Source organism: Rutilus rutilus (genome assembly GCF_951802725.1).
Source record: "Rutilus rutilus genome assembly, chromosome: 2".
Taxonomy (NCBI): domain Eukaryota; kingdom Metazoa; phylum Chordata; class Actinopteri; order Cypriniformes; family Leuciscidae; genus Rutilus; species Rutilus rutilus.
The window spans coordinates 5,953,524-5,969,300 of record NC_140210.1 but is presented as its reverse complement, the minus strand read 5'-3'; the positions used below and the strand labels follow the sequence as shown (position 1 = coordinate 5,969,300).

At 37.6% G+C, this 15,777-nt stretch overlaps 1 protein-coding gene across 2 annotated transcripts in view; it reads left to right on the top strand.

Annotated features, from left to right (window-relative positions):
• pard3ba (par-3 family cell polarity regulator beta a) overlaps positions 1 to 15,777 on the top strand; it is a 174,004-nt gene that overhangs the window by 68,943 nt on the left and 89,284 nt on the right. For both annotated transcript variants that reach the window (XM_084403120.1, XM_084403119.1), the window contains exons 7-10: positions 1,173 to 1,298; positions 2,379 to 2,815; positions 7,591 to 7,730; positions 8,063 to 8,188. In XM_084403120.1, the coding sequence (XP_084259246.1) occupies positions 1,173 to 1,298; positions 2,379 to 2,815; positions 7,591 to 7,730; positions 8,063 to 8,188 (829 nt within the window). The remainder of the gene's footprint in view (positions 1 to 1,172; positions 1,299 to 2,378; positions 2,816 to 7,590; positions 7,731 to 8,062; positions 8,189 to 15,777) is intronic.

Sequence of the window (15,777 nt, the reverse complement as noted above, 5' to 3'; positions counted from 1 at the left end):
AAAAACATTGTGACAACATGTAACGCATACAAAATTCTTGAATTTATTTCAAAATCATGTAAAATTCAGATAATATTACATAAATATTGTGTATTGTATGCAGGACATTCATGCATTACTTAATTTCAGTATTGTTAGTCATCAGTTTTCCATTCATATTCACCCATAATCACACACTCACACACTTTCAGGAAGTAGCTAGGTAAATGGCTCTTTCAGACTGCATGAACAGGTCAAAAGTTAAGTGCTCAGGGCAAGGACACACACGTGCTGCACGACAGGAAGTCCTCCCGGGGTGGACGGTGACATGTTTCCTGTTGTTGGGGCCTGTGCGCCCTGTTGAGCTCCGGATGGAAATAGACCCTCTCTCTGTAGGTGGTCAAACCTGTCCGATGACCTGGTGAACTACTCTTTGGGTTGTGTGAGTCTCAAAGGAAACCGTAAAGGAAGTAACAGCAAATAAAATCCTGTATTTACTTAATTTTCCCAGTAGTAACGGAATTGATCATTGAAATGGTTGATTAGAGAAGTCTGTTCTTGAAATATTGCTAATATTGAGAGACAATTCAGAGAAAGTTCCTGGAATATGATTGATATTTTTCATTAAAATCATAAAAATAAAAAAAAAAACAGGAAAAAGAATTAAAGCCCTGTTCCTCGTGTGTCACTCCATATTTTACCAGATGAGATTATCCTACACTTTCCCTGGTAAATACCGTGTTTTTATGTTTTTTTATCATTCCATTCCATTCCATTCCATTCCAATTCATTCATTCATTCATTCATTCATTCATTCATTCATTCATTCATTCATTCATTCATTCATTCATTCATTCATTCATTCATTCATTCATTCATTCATTCATTCATTCATTCATTCATTCATTCATTCATTGTATTTGTTGTGTGTTCGATAAGCGGGTGAAACACCTTGATTAATAAATGTCTCCAGTTTTGAATATTTCTTTTGTATTTTTATTTAATAAAAAAAAAAGTTTTGTTTTGTTTTGTATGTAATGGAATAACTCATTTGGGTAACTCAGGAAAGTACAGAGGTTCCACACGAGTCATTTTCAGTTGGAATTCAGATACTTAAATGCAACTAATATCTTCAATTGTTTGTCTCAAATGATGCCCTTCTGTCTTACATCTGTTTGTGCATGTGTCTTCAGGACTCTGGGTCTGCATATCCGATCCATCGAGGAGAACAGCCGCTCTGAACGAGAGAGGATCTTTCAAGAGGATGAGTGCATTGTGCAGATCAATGACATTGAGTTAATAGACAAGTCCTTCGCTCAGTGAGTGTCTGACTCTTTCATCTGTCACACTTTCATTGTTGTCAGGTGGATTACTAATCATCCACCCGCTCTCTTTCTCCCTACTTCATTCCCTTCTTCATTATCCATCTTTTGTGTTATTTTCACTTTCATGCAATTGTTGTCTATCCTTCTCGCTCATAGCGTGCAAACCTTTTATCTATCTATCTCATCCATCCATCCATCCATCCATCTTTTCCTCTCTTGCAGAGTTTCAGTGCTACAACTTTAACACAACAAAAGAAAATGGTATTTTCTTGCCGCGAGTGTGGAATTGCCCTATTAAGTGGCACTAACGGTATTGGACAGTCATCAAAAGGGTGACAGATTAAACGAAGTGGCACTATTAGAGGAAGAGTTAGAGTAATGGGTATGAGAGTTAAAGGTTTTGAAGTAGAAAATAAAAAAGACTGCAGTCAAGCAAGTCAATTTTACTTCTCCTTTACTTTGTCCTGAACTGAACTCCGAAAAGTTTCACACATGAATTGTGCGATTATCACGATTTTAAATTAAGAGTGATTAAAGTGTCTCCACTTCAGTGGGCCTTTAAGATATAAATAAATGCATTTATGTAAACCTTATGTATTTGACAGTGAAATAAAATGCGAAAGAGAACTTCATCAGACAGAAAATCTGATGAGAAGCGCAAGTGCAGAGTGATGTCATCAAAATCATTGATCCATATTGATGGAAGTGAGAGACTTTTTTTTTTTTTTTTTTACTTTGATGTAAGTCACAATAAGGAATGAATAATCTGTTGCTTAACCGTGGTAAAATCTGTAATACACCACCTTGCTAATCTTAATATTTTAACATAATCACACCAGTCTATAGTGACAGGGTCAATTCCAGGGAGTCATGAAAAAAGATGGAAACGTTGAGAAGTGATTCCCACTGGAAGTTCTTGAGCGAAAAGGCTCTTGAATGGTGCTAATTAAGGAGGCTGTTAAGTCTAGAGCTCTTCTGAATCTTTGAAGGACCGAAGGGATGTCTTTATATTCATGTTATCTACAAATGTGCATTACAGAACAATAAGACAAGGTGTCGCTCTTGATGTTTCAGGTCCCAGGAGGTGTTTCGCCAAGCCATGTCGTCCTCGACCGTACACTTGGAGGTACTTCCTGTTGCCAGCAAGCTCCGTTACGAAAAGAGCCTCATCGGTCAGCTTTTCAACAGCGCCGAACCAACCACTGTGGTCCCTAAAGTCAAGAGTCCTTTCTTGGTCCATAAACTCGGTCCGAGTAAAGCGGCGACTCCGTCCCCAGAGCCCCCTGTCTCACAGACCCCGCCCCTAAAGGAGGAGGAGCTTCGCCCTGCAAGACACTCCCCTGTTGAATCAAATCATCACAGAGATACACCTTCTCCTCCCATCAGCGCATCACCCATCCTCAAAGATCGTAGCGAGAGCCCCACCCCAAAAATGACCCCAGCCCTCGCTGCGCTGGTTAACACTATGGGCAAAAAGCCTGGAAAGAAAATGAAGATCGATTTGAAGAAAGGTAAGCTGGAAGTGAAATGAATTTCCAGGTCATTTTTAGCCTGGTTAAAACCAGACCATTCTCAGTAGTAACTGAGTTATGGTCTGGCAAAGCTTCATTAATAACTCATTTCCAAAGGGGCGTCACCAACGGACGTCGCTCAAATGCCTCTGGGCGCAATTGGATAGACCTAAAACCAATCAGAGCGATCGTCATCGTGTAAAGCCATATGCTGCGTCCCAATTCGCCTAAGTTACACTACGCCATAAAAGTTTGTGAAGAAAAGGTATTTACTTTTGAATGTGTAGCAAAAAAGTAGGCAAGCTTTGGGACATACTACTTCGTCATCTTTATCGGATGGATCTGTCGCGTGCATCCTGTCACATAAACTGCCCTGTCAATCATCTTGTCACAGTTAAAATCCTCTATTAAATCTAATTTAATTTCCTACCGTTTCGGAGAGAAATGTAGTAGCACGTTCATCTGCCAGTGGGTCTTTCATGGAGACTGTCCTCATGTGTTTGCAATTTGAATATAATAATGCATTTAAAAGTTGCTGCGCTTCACCAACGGACGTCGCTCAAATGCCTGTGGGCTCAATTGGATAGACCTAAAACCAATCAGAGCGATCGTCATCGTGTAAAGCCCGCCCCAACGTTTCTGATTGGTGCCGCGATTTGGACGGATTAGAAATGGGCTTGAATGAGCTCTTTGCCAGACTACCTGCAGAGCAAATCTAAATTTGCCGGAAGTTGTCTGGGTTTTCCCAGGCTAGGTCATTTAAAAAAAAGTTTCAATTTAGTCATTCTTTCTATATAATTTATTTACAAAAAAAATGCTACACTGGCTACGTTTACATGCAACCAAATAATTCATTAGTAATCGGATTGACGGCTCAATCGGACTGAAAAGCCTTCATGTAAACACCTTAATCGATCCGATTGAGCTCGATCCGAATGAAATTCGATTCGAATGAAAGGGGTGGTTTATTCCTTTTCTAATCCGATCGAGAGAACATGTAAACACTTGATCAGATTGAAAAACAAAACTGAAAGGACTGCGCATGTGCAATGACGTATGACAGATGTACGTTCGTGTAAATGAGTGTCCCGTCATTCTAAAATTCTCCTTTAACTCGGCATCTGTGAAGTGGAGCAGGACAACGTCCCACCAGTCTTTGTTGTTTCGGATTCTCATCCACAGATGACTGGTTTTTGGGCATTTTTACTGTTTGATAAATATAAGCAGCACGGCACAACGGTTCATATGCTCATTGTCTCCAAATTATGAACAGAAATGGATAACTATTAAGTCTGTTGTTTAAAACAAATAAAGAATGTTGGAGAATGGTTATTATGTCAGAAAATACATTCCGATTTGAAGCTTGTGACATATAAACGTCCACATCAACCCCGATCACATGGTAAGCGTTCATGTAAACACTACATTCAGATTCATCAATCGGAATGAATTCAGTCCGACTGAAACAAAAGTTGTGCATGTAAACGTAGCCACTGTGGAAGTAAAATGGCTTGTGAATGTCAAAGCTCACCTCTCACCTTTCCTCACCTTCTTTATCACTCCTCTCAGCTGATTGACAGCTGCTATTGTTTAAAACTTTAATGTCAGGTGCTCTTCTGGGACTTGAGATTTCATCATTTGCCATCTTTAGTATGCTGGATTGGCCGCTATCCTCTATGACATCTCTCCCTCAAGTGTGTTTGAGAGAGAGAGAGAGACAGAGCAATTCTCAGCTTCAGTAATCTCACGTGTCCCTTCAGACGAGAGACTCCAGGGAATCGCTATCTTAGCATGATTCTTTAAGCCTCATTTTTCTCTCTCATCTCTTATTGTGTTTCTATGTGAATCTCATAAAACCTGTCAGTAACATGTCCAGGTCATATTTCACCCCAAAATCAAAATCATATTTTTATTCATTATATAATTGTATTTTATTCATACAAATTTAAGCCTTGTATTGTAACGTTTAATGACAAATAAGCTCATTTGCAAATAAATATCATTCTCATTACCAATACAATATCAGTACCAGTACAATAAAATGAGAATGTAAAAAATTGTTAAAGATAAAGTGTATTTATATATCATGCTACTATTTGGTAGTGTAATGCCTTTAATTTATGCTGATTTTACAAAAAATAAATAAATAACTAAAAATAAATAATTGTATTACCATTTTTATACTAGTATTTTGTAGTATTTTTAAATGGTAAAATTATGTTATGAATATAAAAAGTTAAATATAAATGCAATAAATACATAAATATGAATATAATATATATTAAAATATACATGCATTAGGTATAAAAATGACTAAATAATAAGCTATGCGATGAACATTAAAATGTATATATATGTATATATATATATATATATATATATATATATATATATATATATATATATATATATTATATATATATATATATATATATATATATATATATATATATATATATATATATATATATGTGTATCCAGTAAATATAAAAATAACTAAATATTAATACTTACGCAATAAAGATAAAAAAGAAATATGTGCAATAAATAATAAAAAACAACCTAATAGTAATATGTATGCATGAAATACAAATATATTTTTTCGCCTGCTCTTGTGATTGATTTTGAAATGTGACCCTGCATGTTTTAGTGAGACTCACTCTTCCATCTTCTTTTTTCTGCTTCCCCTCTTCCAGTGCTTCCACTTCTTCTAATCATTTTTTTTTTTTATCAGGCCACACCCTTTGTCATTGTTTCTATCGTTCTTCTTTCACACCATTTCTCTCTCTCTCTCTCTCTCTCCTCATCCTGTATCCTGCTCTCTGCATCTCCCGTCTCCTGTAGATGTGTTCACGTGTGAAATTAAAGTGCAGAGCTGTCTAATCCCCGTAAGGAAACATTTATCAACGAGCAGGGGTGGAGACGGAGAGAAACCGACAGCTTAAACACAGGTTATCAATCCAGAGTGCTTGAAAGCCTTCATCAGCGTACCATTGACCTTTTGACCTGATCTTGGATCGGATGAGCTTGATGCAGTTTTTGCCATTATCCACCATCTTGCTCTCTAGAACCCATATCAGTAGTCAATCATTTCTAAACCAGACTTCAGTGATGATAGTGACACTCTGATGATGTTGGCTTTTATTAGTTTATTATTTATAGAAACTGAAAATGAATACTATATAACATTAGACAAAATACACTGGGGTTTCTTTCATGTCAGTTGCAGTTTGAAGGTCTTTTAAACAAGCCTTTAATTCAAAAATTCATATCGTCAAACTTTGAATTCAAGAATTCTAATTTTGATTCTGACAAGCCTTTAAATGTTCGCTTTTGGGCGTAAACCTTGTATCTCCAAAACACTACTTTTCAGGAAATGAAAAAAAAGTTGATATTGTGGCTTTATATATGGTCAGACACTTGCACGTGTCATTATGTTATTAACATTTTACCAAATTCAAGATCAAATGGAGTTTTTGACCAGAGAATTTTGGATATACTTGTTTTATCTGAGGCAGTAACAGCATCACATTACATTTTCATTAACTTACAGGTTATAAAGTTTATTTTAGCTATGTGGGCTCTCAGTTTATTCAGTCATTTGGCCCAAATCTCAGGTTATTAAAGATGAAGTGCCACGCAAGGACTATTTAAGACAATATTGGCTATGACTCGATGACAAATACCACACTAAGACACTCTTCTCCGCTCCTCAAGTACATAAGTACACCTTTACATATATAGATTTTCTCAAGTAAAGAAAATACTGTACTTATTCACACAAACAGTTCTTTATTTAGCCTTGCATTGCAGACAAGCAGAGACGCTCCAAACTGTGTGCGGCACTTCATTCATGATAGAGGCGGGTGGAGTTATGAGGTTTGACTGACAGTTTGAGGATCCAATGGGGTTACGAGATTTAGTCACAAGCTCTTTTTAATACTTTTCATTGGTTAAATATTTGCAAAACCCACTGACAGATGTTGAGTGACCAATAGTAATGATTTATGAAAAAAAGACGAAATATGGAGATACGAGATTTCCGCCCAACAGAAATGAAATCGAACTTTCATTAGCAGTTTTGTTCGACAAGCCTTTAAATTGAAATTTTTAATTAGAAAATTCTATGTTTCATTCTGACAGGCCTTTTAAATTGAATTTTCATTGGAAGTTTTTTTCAAAAAGCCTTTCAATTGATTTTTTTGTATTTATTATTATTATTTTTTTAACTTCCAGAGCTACTAACCTTTCATTAAAAATGTGGAATATTCATTGCAATAAACAGTTCAAGTTTTAGTCTGTAAGTTAAAAGTTTGCAAGGGTATACATTTTTCTTTCTAGTCGAAAAACATTAAAAACAACCAACAAGATATAAGAGCTTTTGAATTATGTACTTCCAATTGGCATTCCAGATTCTCCTTCATATCTGTCAACATCCTTAGACTTTCACTCTAAAACTAGTCAATCTCTTTGTCTTTTGCCAGTTTTGTGTCTTTTTAAGTTTGTGTTGTACATCAAAGTGTGTACAGTAAATGAATAGAGCCTTAGGATGTTAGCAAGTCTTTAGAGCCTTGTGGAAGGGATATAAGTGGAACATTTATGTACTTTTTCAATTGTTGGCACCTTATTTTATATCATACAGCAGAGTAAAAGATGCTCAGAAGTTAGTGTAGCTTTTGTTTTCCACACTGTTGAACACGGTAAGAAGCCCATTTGTCTGGTTCACTGGGTCATTAAATAAATGCTGAATGTTTCTGCCCTTCTTCTCTCTCCAGGCACGGAGGGCCTCGGTTTTACCGTGGTAACCAGAGACTCGTCTCTTCTTGGTCCAGGACCCATTATGGTCAAGAGCATTCTGCCTCGCGGAGCTGCCGTTAAAGACGGGCGGCTCAAGTCTGGAGACCGTATCCTGGAGGTATTACATGCTTTCTGCGTCAATGCAATCATGAGAGCACAACCTGGCAAATGCAAAATCAGAGCTTATTTATAGAACATTAAATTATGCTGTTCCTTCCCCGCCAGTTATGCATTTAAAAGGTATTGTTTTAAATGCAATCTAAATATATTGTTTCAGAATGCGTAATGCATTTTTTTTGGACGTAATTAGGCCAATTGTCTGTCTTGTATTGCACCTGGCCAAGAGACACAATTAATACTGACATGTTTTCCATCTCGTCAAAGTGTAAATGGACATTTTTGCTCTCCGTTTTGATGGTTACTGGGAAATTGCTTTCTCTCTTTCTCTAGGTAAATGGAGTGGACATTACAGGACGCACACAAGAGGAACTGGTGGCTATGCTGCGGAGCACCAAACTGGGAGAGACCGTATCATTGATGGTTGGAAGACAAGAGGAGTTTTTGCCCAGAGAACTGGTAAGACTGTAGTGCAACAGTCGAGTAGTAAAAACTCTTTTTTTTCCCACAAGGAAATTGATTTTTATCAATGATTTATAAACTTTTAGACAGACCTACTGTGAGTTCCAAGGTTGTTAATCGATGGTATATGCTTGCTTTTATTGAAGCCATCCGTAAAATAATTTGTTTAAATAGTGTTTAATAGCTGAATTTGTGGTGAAAAACTACAGTACCCGTGATGCAGTATAGAAAATTCCACCAATCAGAGAGTTGCAGCAAGGAAACTGGCTAAATGACCTAACAGGGAAAGCGCCACAAATGACATAATCAAGCTGGTCTCGCTATGCTGTCAAAATACTAAATATTTGTGTAATTATTTGCATGCATATACATGCAAATAATATAACCAACAACGTGCTTAATACATTTTTGCTAACCCCATCAGTCCCCTCCTTTATTTTGAATGTGTCGAATCAGCTTGTGACGGGAAGTTGTACACACGACACAGCAGTTTAACAGGAAGCCTTGGGCTGATGCTGGTCCATCCCTTCTCCCAGATGTTACATGCGGGGCGTGTTGATCGCTGACCCCTTTCAAAGCATCTTTGTTTTTCTTCTAAACATCAGACCCCCATTAGAATCCAAACAACGAGTAAAAGCGCACTTGTGGCGCCACTAGATCCATCATCGCAGGAAGAAAGACCACATCCCTTCATTGTGTCTCTGTCTATCCTCAGTTCATTTACACTCTAGTGTCTGCTTATCAAAGGCTTCTGGTTTAGACGGGTCATCTGTGATATATGTGGGCTGCCAAACAATTCATAATCGTTCTGACTGTAATACATTTCCCTCATGCATTACTTCCTCAATTAGATGTCTGAGATTATTATTATTATTATTGTTTATTGTTATTTTTTTTATTGCGAAAATTAAAAACTGATGCACTTTTAAATGTGGGGTTTATTTATGGATTTAGCTTTGTACTTTGTTAAATGTTTGCTGTCCCAGATCTGTTCAAGAAGAGCAGCTGTATGTCATTGACAATGACTATTATTGGACCATTAATTCTTGTTAGGCACAAGAAAACGTCATAAAGCGCTGCTCTGCAGTATCTATTCACAGAGAAAAACCTTCTCCATCTTTCCACCCTATTCAAATTCAAAGTGGGTTAGCTGTGCCACTGCTTAGCCAGGGTAAATTATGGCAGAAATGCGACGGCAGGCAAAAGGAAAAATGACACACTCGGGAGAAATATTTTTTCAGAGAATGGAAGAGTATGAAAAGATATAATGACAGTGTTGAGTAGATTTCACCATCTGCCTTTTTAGAGGATGTGTGTGTGTGTGTGTGTGTGTGTGTGTGTGTGTGTGTGTGTGTGTTTATATTTCATTCTAACCAATGAATGCATCCAAACCTGAAATACCCTCCATAAACACCCACCGTCATACAGTATTCGTCGGTTTCTTTAACCACCCACTGCAGGCACAAAATATACCATCTTTATTCAAAAAGGCAGATTTGGCTGATGGTCAGCCATTAGCAAAAATAAAGCATCTTTTGTAACAGTCTGCTTGAATCCAACAGGTCTTTTAGACAGGAAATGGGCGACACCATAAATGTCCATCCTGTTAGCAGCTAGATGTGTCTGTTTGGAGATGGAGCAGTCGACGTGACCCGTATTTAGAGACCGTTGACAGAGTTAAAGCCTTGTTTTTCTGAATCAACCTTTTGGGATCTAGTCACGGTGCTGATGTGTTGGTGACTGGATATCCCGGATGCAGGAGTGTGTGGCCGAAACGTCCGGCCCTGCTGGAAAATCCAGCTAAAACCATCTAATGGTGCCTAGCTTACCTGATTTATAACTCTCACAAGATGGTTTTTAGCTAGTCCAAGCTGGTGTAGAATCTAGATTGTTGATCGCCCAAGGTACTTGAAAGAAAACCAAAAATATGGTAATTTTTAGTAATGTTTTGTTATTAAGGATGTGTGAAGCGTATATTCGAATTTGGAAAGGCACGGAAAATGAGTAACGCATGGAGCCCCTAAAGGGACATGGTTAGGCTTGCTGTGGTAGTGGGTTACATTACAGCACATCCGATTTCATTTATCACATGAAGATAGTAAGGAGAGATGACTGACAGGACGATGTGATAGGATTTAATGCGCAACAGATATCTTGTAAAATCGAGGCCAGTTACATGGATTACGTGCGAGCGCGCATTCAAAAGACATTTCAATACCCCGCATATTGATAGTGGCTCCCTGATACGCATAAATTACACAATATAATTACCCAACTATAAAATTGCGAGAGAATGCAAAAGCCATGTCCCTTTAGGGGCTCCGTAGAATGCGTCGTTTCCTTTCTAAACAGTATTCTGATTCGGGCACTTCTCTAATATATATGTGTATATGCATTGTATATGTATATGTGTATTTGCATTGTTGTGTAGAACTTAATCAGACATGCATTAGATTCTTTGGGCTTAAGTAAATGTACATTAATGAGCATGACGAACTATAAATGTCTAACACCATGTTCACACAGCAACAGAATACGGTTGTCAGTTCTGTATTTGAGTCTTTAATACGGTTCTGTTCACACACAGTTCTCATACACATACTCACGCCGTGAATTTTCAGGACTCACAAAAACTGCACTGTGTGAATTGAACCGGGCTGGACAACTAGTTGTGTGTCACGTCATATAGTGCGAGAGAGCCGTTCTGTGCTGCACACACACCGTCTGCCCCTTCAGTAACTTACAGTGGCAGAGATATGAGCTGAAGGTTTTAGATTTAGTTCACCGTTCTCCACTAGAGCTATTCTACACAGGACTCAAATGATCCGCTCTCCGCTCAGATATAAAAGCTGCTGTTGTTAATGATGGTTTGACGGGTGAATTCGTGGCTTGATTGGACTCTTGTCGTGTCAAAAGTGACATCTTTGATATTACTTTGGTCACTGTCGCTATGGTTCCTGGTTAAGAGAATACAGGCTTCACTCCCATTCTACGTTCAGACTGTGTTCGATTGCCGTGTGAACGGGACATTTCGAAACTCACACCCGTAAGTAAATGCGATCGTCAATCCCAAAAACTGACAGTGTGAACGTGGCCTAAATTTGAGCATTTCATTAAAGTTAAGCTGACTGATATTGCCATCGGTTTGTCACGTGCTGTGAGATTAAATGAATGCAGTGGGTGGAATTAATGTCTTCAGCAGCATATTAATTTTACCTGATAGCCAGTAGCAATACATCAGCCAAACATCAAATTAAAATGTAATGTAAAAATGTTGTGTGCCCACAAGACATGGGCACGCACTGCAAAAATTAATTTAAAAGAATGATAAAATGACTATATTTAGTGATGTTTGTGGTATTCCACTAGACAAATTACACTTGTATTCAAGATGAATGATCTAAAATCAAGTCTTGATAGAAGTTGTGTTATTTGAACCAAGTCAAGTCATCTTCATTTATATACCACCAGTATTCCATGTTTTTCCGACGAGATATTTGTTGTAAAAGCTGAATATTTTATTTTTGTAACCAATTTACAATCGCAATGTAATCTGTATAGTTTGTTGTTTGAAGGGTCTGTGGAGTTTGAGCTGTGGGTGTTGCTGTAGACCCTTTGATTCAGGTTTTCTGTGAGGATGGAGGGGTCAGAAAGCACATTGCACACAGTCGCATTCAGAGGAAGAGAGGTCGGGCACAGGGCTGGTGGAGCATGTAGAAGTCCTTGAGATGGTCTTTGTAATAATTCCTCTTCCTACACAGGATGTGTTCTGCTTTGTCATGGCCTGTTTAATTATATTTGTTATTTGGGTCACGGCCACTTCTTTCCAAAAGCCAATGGACGCTTTTTAAAGCTGCGAGTAATATAAAAAGTGTAGATGCTTTCATGTAATAGCAGATGGCGTTCTGACATCAATTCTAATTTAGTTCAATATCTGGGTTAAGGTGCATTGACTTCTTGCCAGAGGCATCAAAACACATTTCCTGTGGATTATTTTTGTGTAAATGACACAAAGACTTCCTCTTAAAATGCGTTGTGAATCAAATCAATTATGGAAAATGTTGTAGCTCAGGATGTCTTGGTTATGTTTTATCGTTAAGTATACATTTTGTCTCTGATGTTTCTCCTTAAATATTAATATTAAGCTCTTGAAGCGCACTGACCCGAATTTTTTATTAATTACTATATGTATTACTATTAATATCAGTTTTAATAACATGTATTAATAGTAATGATTTGTTAAAATTAACGACTATTAATACTAACGTCAAGTCCTATTAAAATAATATATAATTTCCTTTCAATATGAATTACTAATGTTGATATTAATGTTTGTTGTGTAAATGTATTATTATTGCAGTTACTATTAATATTAATTAATTGTTAATACTTATTAAACAGTATTGATATTAATAACATTAATTAATGTTGCCAATTAATATTAATATTCTATTTTTAATACTAAAAATAATTCCTATTAGTATCATATGTAATATCCTGTTAATATCGTTAGTGTTGATATTAATAATACATATTCATATTATCAGTTAAAGGTACAATATGTAAGAATTTTGCATTAAAATATCCCAAAATCTCAAGGCCAGTGTTATATATTATGTTAAGTTGATTACTTACAATATCGTGAGAAAATTGCGATTTTAACCAAGGAAACGGGGCGTTAGAGCAGGGGGGAGCTGGGAGTCGCCAGTCAATTGCTTCATATCCGCGTTACCCTCGGTTTCCGCTCGTACTGCGTGGAGTCCTGGACAAATGCGGAAGTTGTAGTTGTAGCGTTTATCAAGCAACAAACGTTAGCTTGTTTCGTGCAGTCGTTATGGAACACAGTCATTCTTTACCGATTTTAGCTGTTTCCGTCGACAAAGCATGCTTAATTTTATATTCAAATGTAGCATTCGGTAATAGTTATGTTTATGTAAGGGAAGTATTATTGCTTTAGATTTGTGTATAGTTTATTGACATTGTTTATGGCCATGTAAATAAATATAGCATGTGTTATACATAAAGATTAAAGGGTTAGTTCACCCAAAAATTAAAATTCTGTCAGTAATTACTCACCCTCATGTTGTTCCAACCGCGTAAGACCTTCGTTCATCTTCGGAACACAAATTAAGCTATTTTTGATGAAATCTGACAGAATTTTGACTCCTCCATAGGCTTCCAGTGTGACCGAAACTCACCGGCCCAGAATAGTTATTAAAGAGATCGTTAATATAGTCCAAGTGACTACAGTGGCTCAATCTTAAGTATATCAAGCGACGAGAATACTTTTTGTGCGCAAAAACAAACAAAAATAACGACTTTATTCCACTATTCATTTCCTTCTCTCTCGACCTCTAGTTGGTTCGCGTAGTGTTTTTGCGCAGCGCGTCTGTGTTACACGTCACCACGTAGGCTCACTATTGGTCGACGCCGGTCATGTGTGTGTTGCGTGATGACGTGCAACACAGACGCGCAGCGCAAAAACACTACGAGGCCCAGAGAGAAGGAAATGAAAAGTGGAATAAAGTCGTTATTTTTGTTTGTTTTTGTGCACAAAAAGTATTCTCGTCGCATGATAAACTTAATGTAGTGCCACTGTAGTTACTTGGACTATTTTAACGATGTTTTAATAACTATTCTGGGCCGGTGAGTTTCGGTCACACTGGAAGCCTATGGAGGAGTCAAAATTCTGTCAGATTTCATAAAAAATATCTTAATTTGTGTTCCGAAGATGAACGAAGGTCTTACGCGGTTGGAACAACATGAGGGTGAGTAATTACTGACAGAATTTTCATTTTTGGGTGAACTAACCCTTTAATCAGTATTTTGGCAAATGATGTGGGTATGTTCGAATGTACTTTTACAACATTTGTTTAGAACACGTAAAACTGCGCCGCGTTATCACAACAATGAATTCGACATACAGTAACATCTATGATAACCAATTTAGTATTAAACCTTACTTTTCTTGCGGTTAATTCATTTTAATGAAATAAAAGTGTGATGAGGTTCAAGAGTCAGGAAGGAAGAAGACAGGGGTCGGCGTGACTGGGACTCGTACTTTATTAAAATAAAGCAAAACAAACAAAAGTCGTGCACAACGCGCATTTACCGTGGCAACCGCGACGGCACAAAACAGTTCAAAAATGAGAGCTCGGATCCACCGGTTTTCTTTCTCTGCGTCCAATTTTCTCTTCAGTCTCTCTCTCGTTCCAGCGCGGCTTATAAGCGGTCTCTCCACGCGGATCACGGCAATAAGACACAGGTGTTCGTCATTTGCACTTGACTTACTTGCTCGTCTCTTCTCTCTCCCATTACAGACCGCGCTGAACCACGCCCCCCTCGCCACAAAAAGCATGTCATTAAACGCAGCATTTATAAAAATAGAACTTAACCTCATCCATTTTCGATTCCCGTCTGACTGATTTACATCCACGGTGGAGTTGAAAACAACAGTTCCCATCATTCTACGCTCCTTCACATCGTCATCAAGCTACGCCGTTGTTGTTGTTTGGAATGTAGCGCCCTCTAGCGGCAGAAAATTCTTACATATTGTACCTTTAATATTAATTGTGTTAATACTTATTGATTATATTAATATCAGTTATTATTGATATTATATATTAACACTAATGACTAATATAACTAATATTAGTCATTAGTGTTAATATTACTTATATTTATCATACTTACAATGTCAGTTCATATTAATTATTTAATACTAATGTTTTTTTGTTTTTTTTGTATTAAAATACAGTTTTCCAAATATGTTTATTGTATTTGCGTTACCCATAGGCCTGTTTTATGTGTATGCTGCAATGCTGTGTTTACACGTCGCTGCACTTATTCCCAACGTGAATCCTCCTTTTAAGTGTCACTGACCTTTTTTCCCAGCTTTTACTCATGTAATTTTAGTTAGAATAGTTAATCACATGGTGTGTATGAGAGCATATGAGTGTGTATTTGCCCTCAGGAGGACTTCATGTGAAGTCTGTGCCTCGAGTGTTGATAGGACCACCGAAGCGGCATCTCCCTCGTTCCTCGTGTGAGGAGACATCAGACAATCTGATATTCTCGCTGGGACCAAAGTTTGACCTCACTTACAAACAGGCCTTTTATTGTGTGCTAAAACTCAGATTTGTCGTCCGCCTCAGGCCATGTACGACACATTATCATCAGTAAGAGGACACACTAAAAGGACTACTTGAAGCTTTGCCCCTATTGGCCCTCCTATATTTCATCATTAGCTCTTAGTTAATGCTTTTTGCCCTACTTCGTGCTCTTACAAAGTCATTTTTGTTGCTTTTTCCCCCTGGCCCATTTCCACAGTAGCTTAGCAACAGGCTAATGTTTAATGTGGTTTCCAGAAGGATGTCAGTCGCGTTTAGCCGACGCACTTCAATTCCAGGCCTTTTTGCTTGGTTTTATTGATACGATTGTGGAGAGGAGGAGGAAACGATGTGGAGAAAAGGGTCAAAGGCCATGGCACTGACACCTCTGATCTCTTTGATAATGATGTTTTGCAGCAAAAGAAAGCAAAAAGAGAAGTGAAATGTGTGGGTAGTTCTGAGTGTGTGTTCAATAAT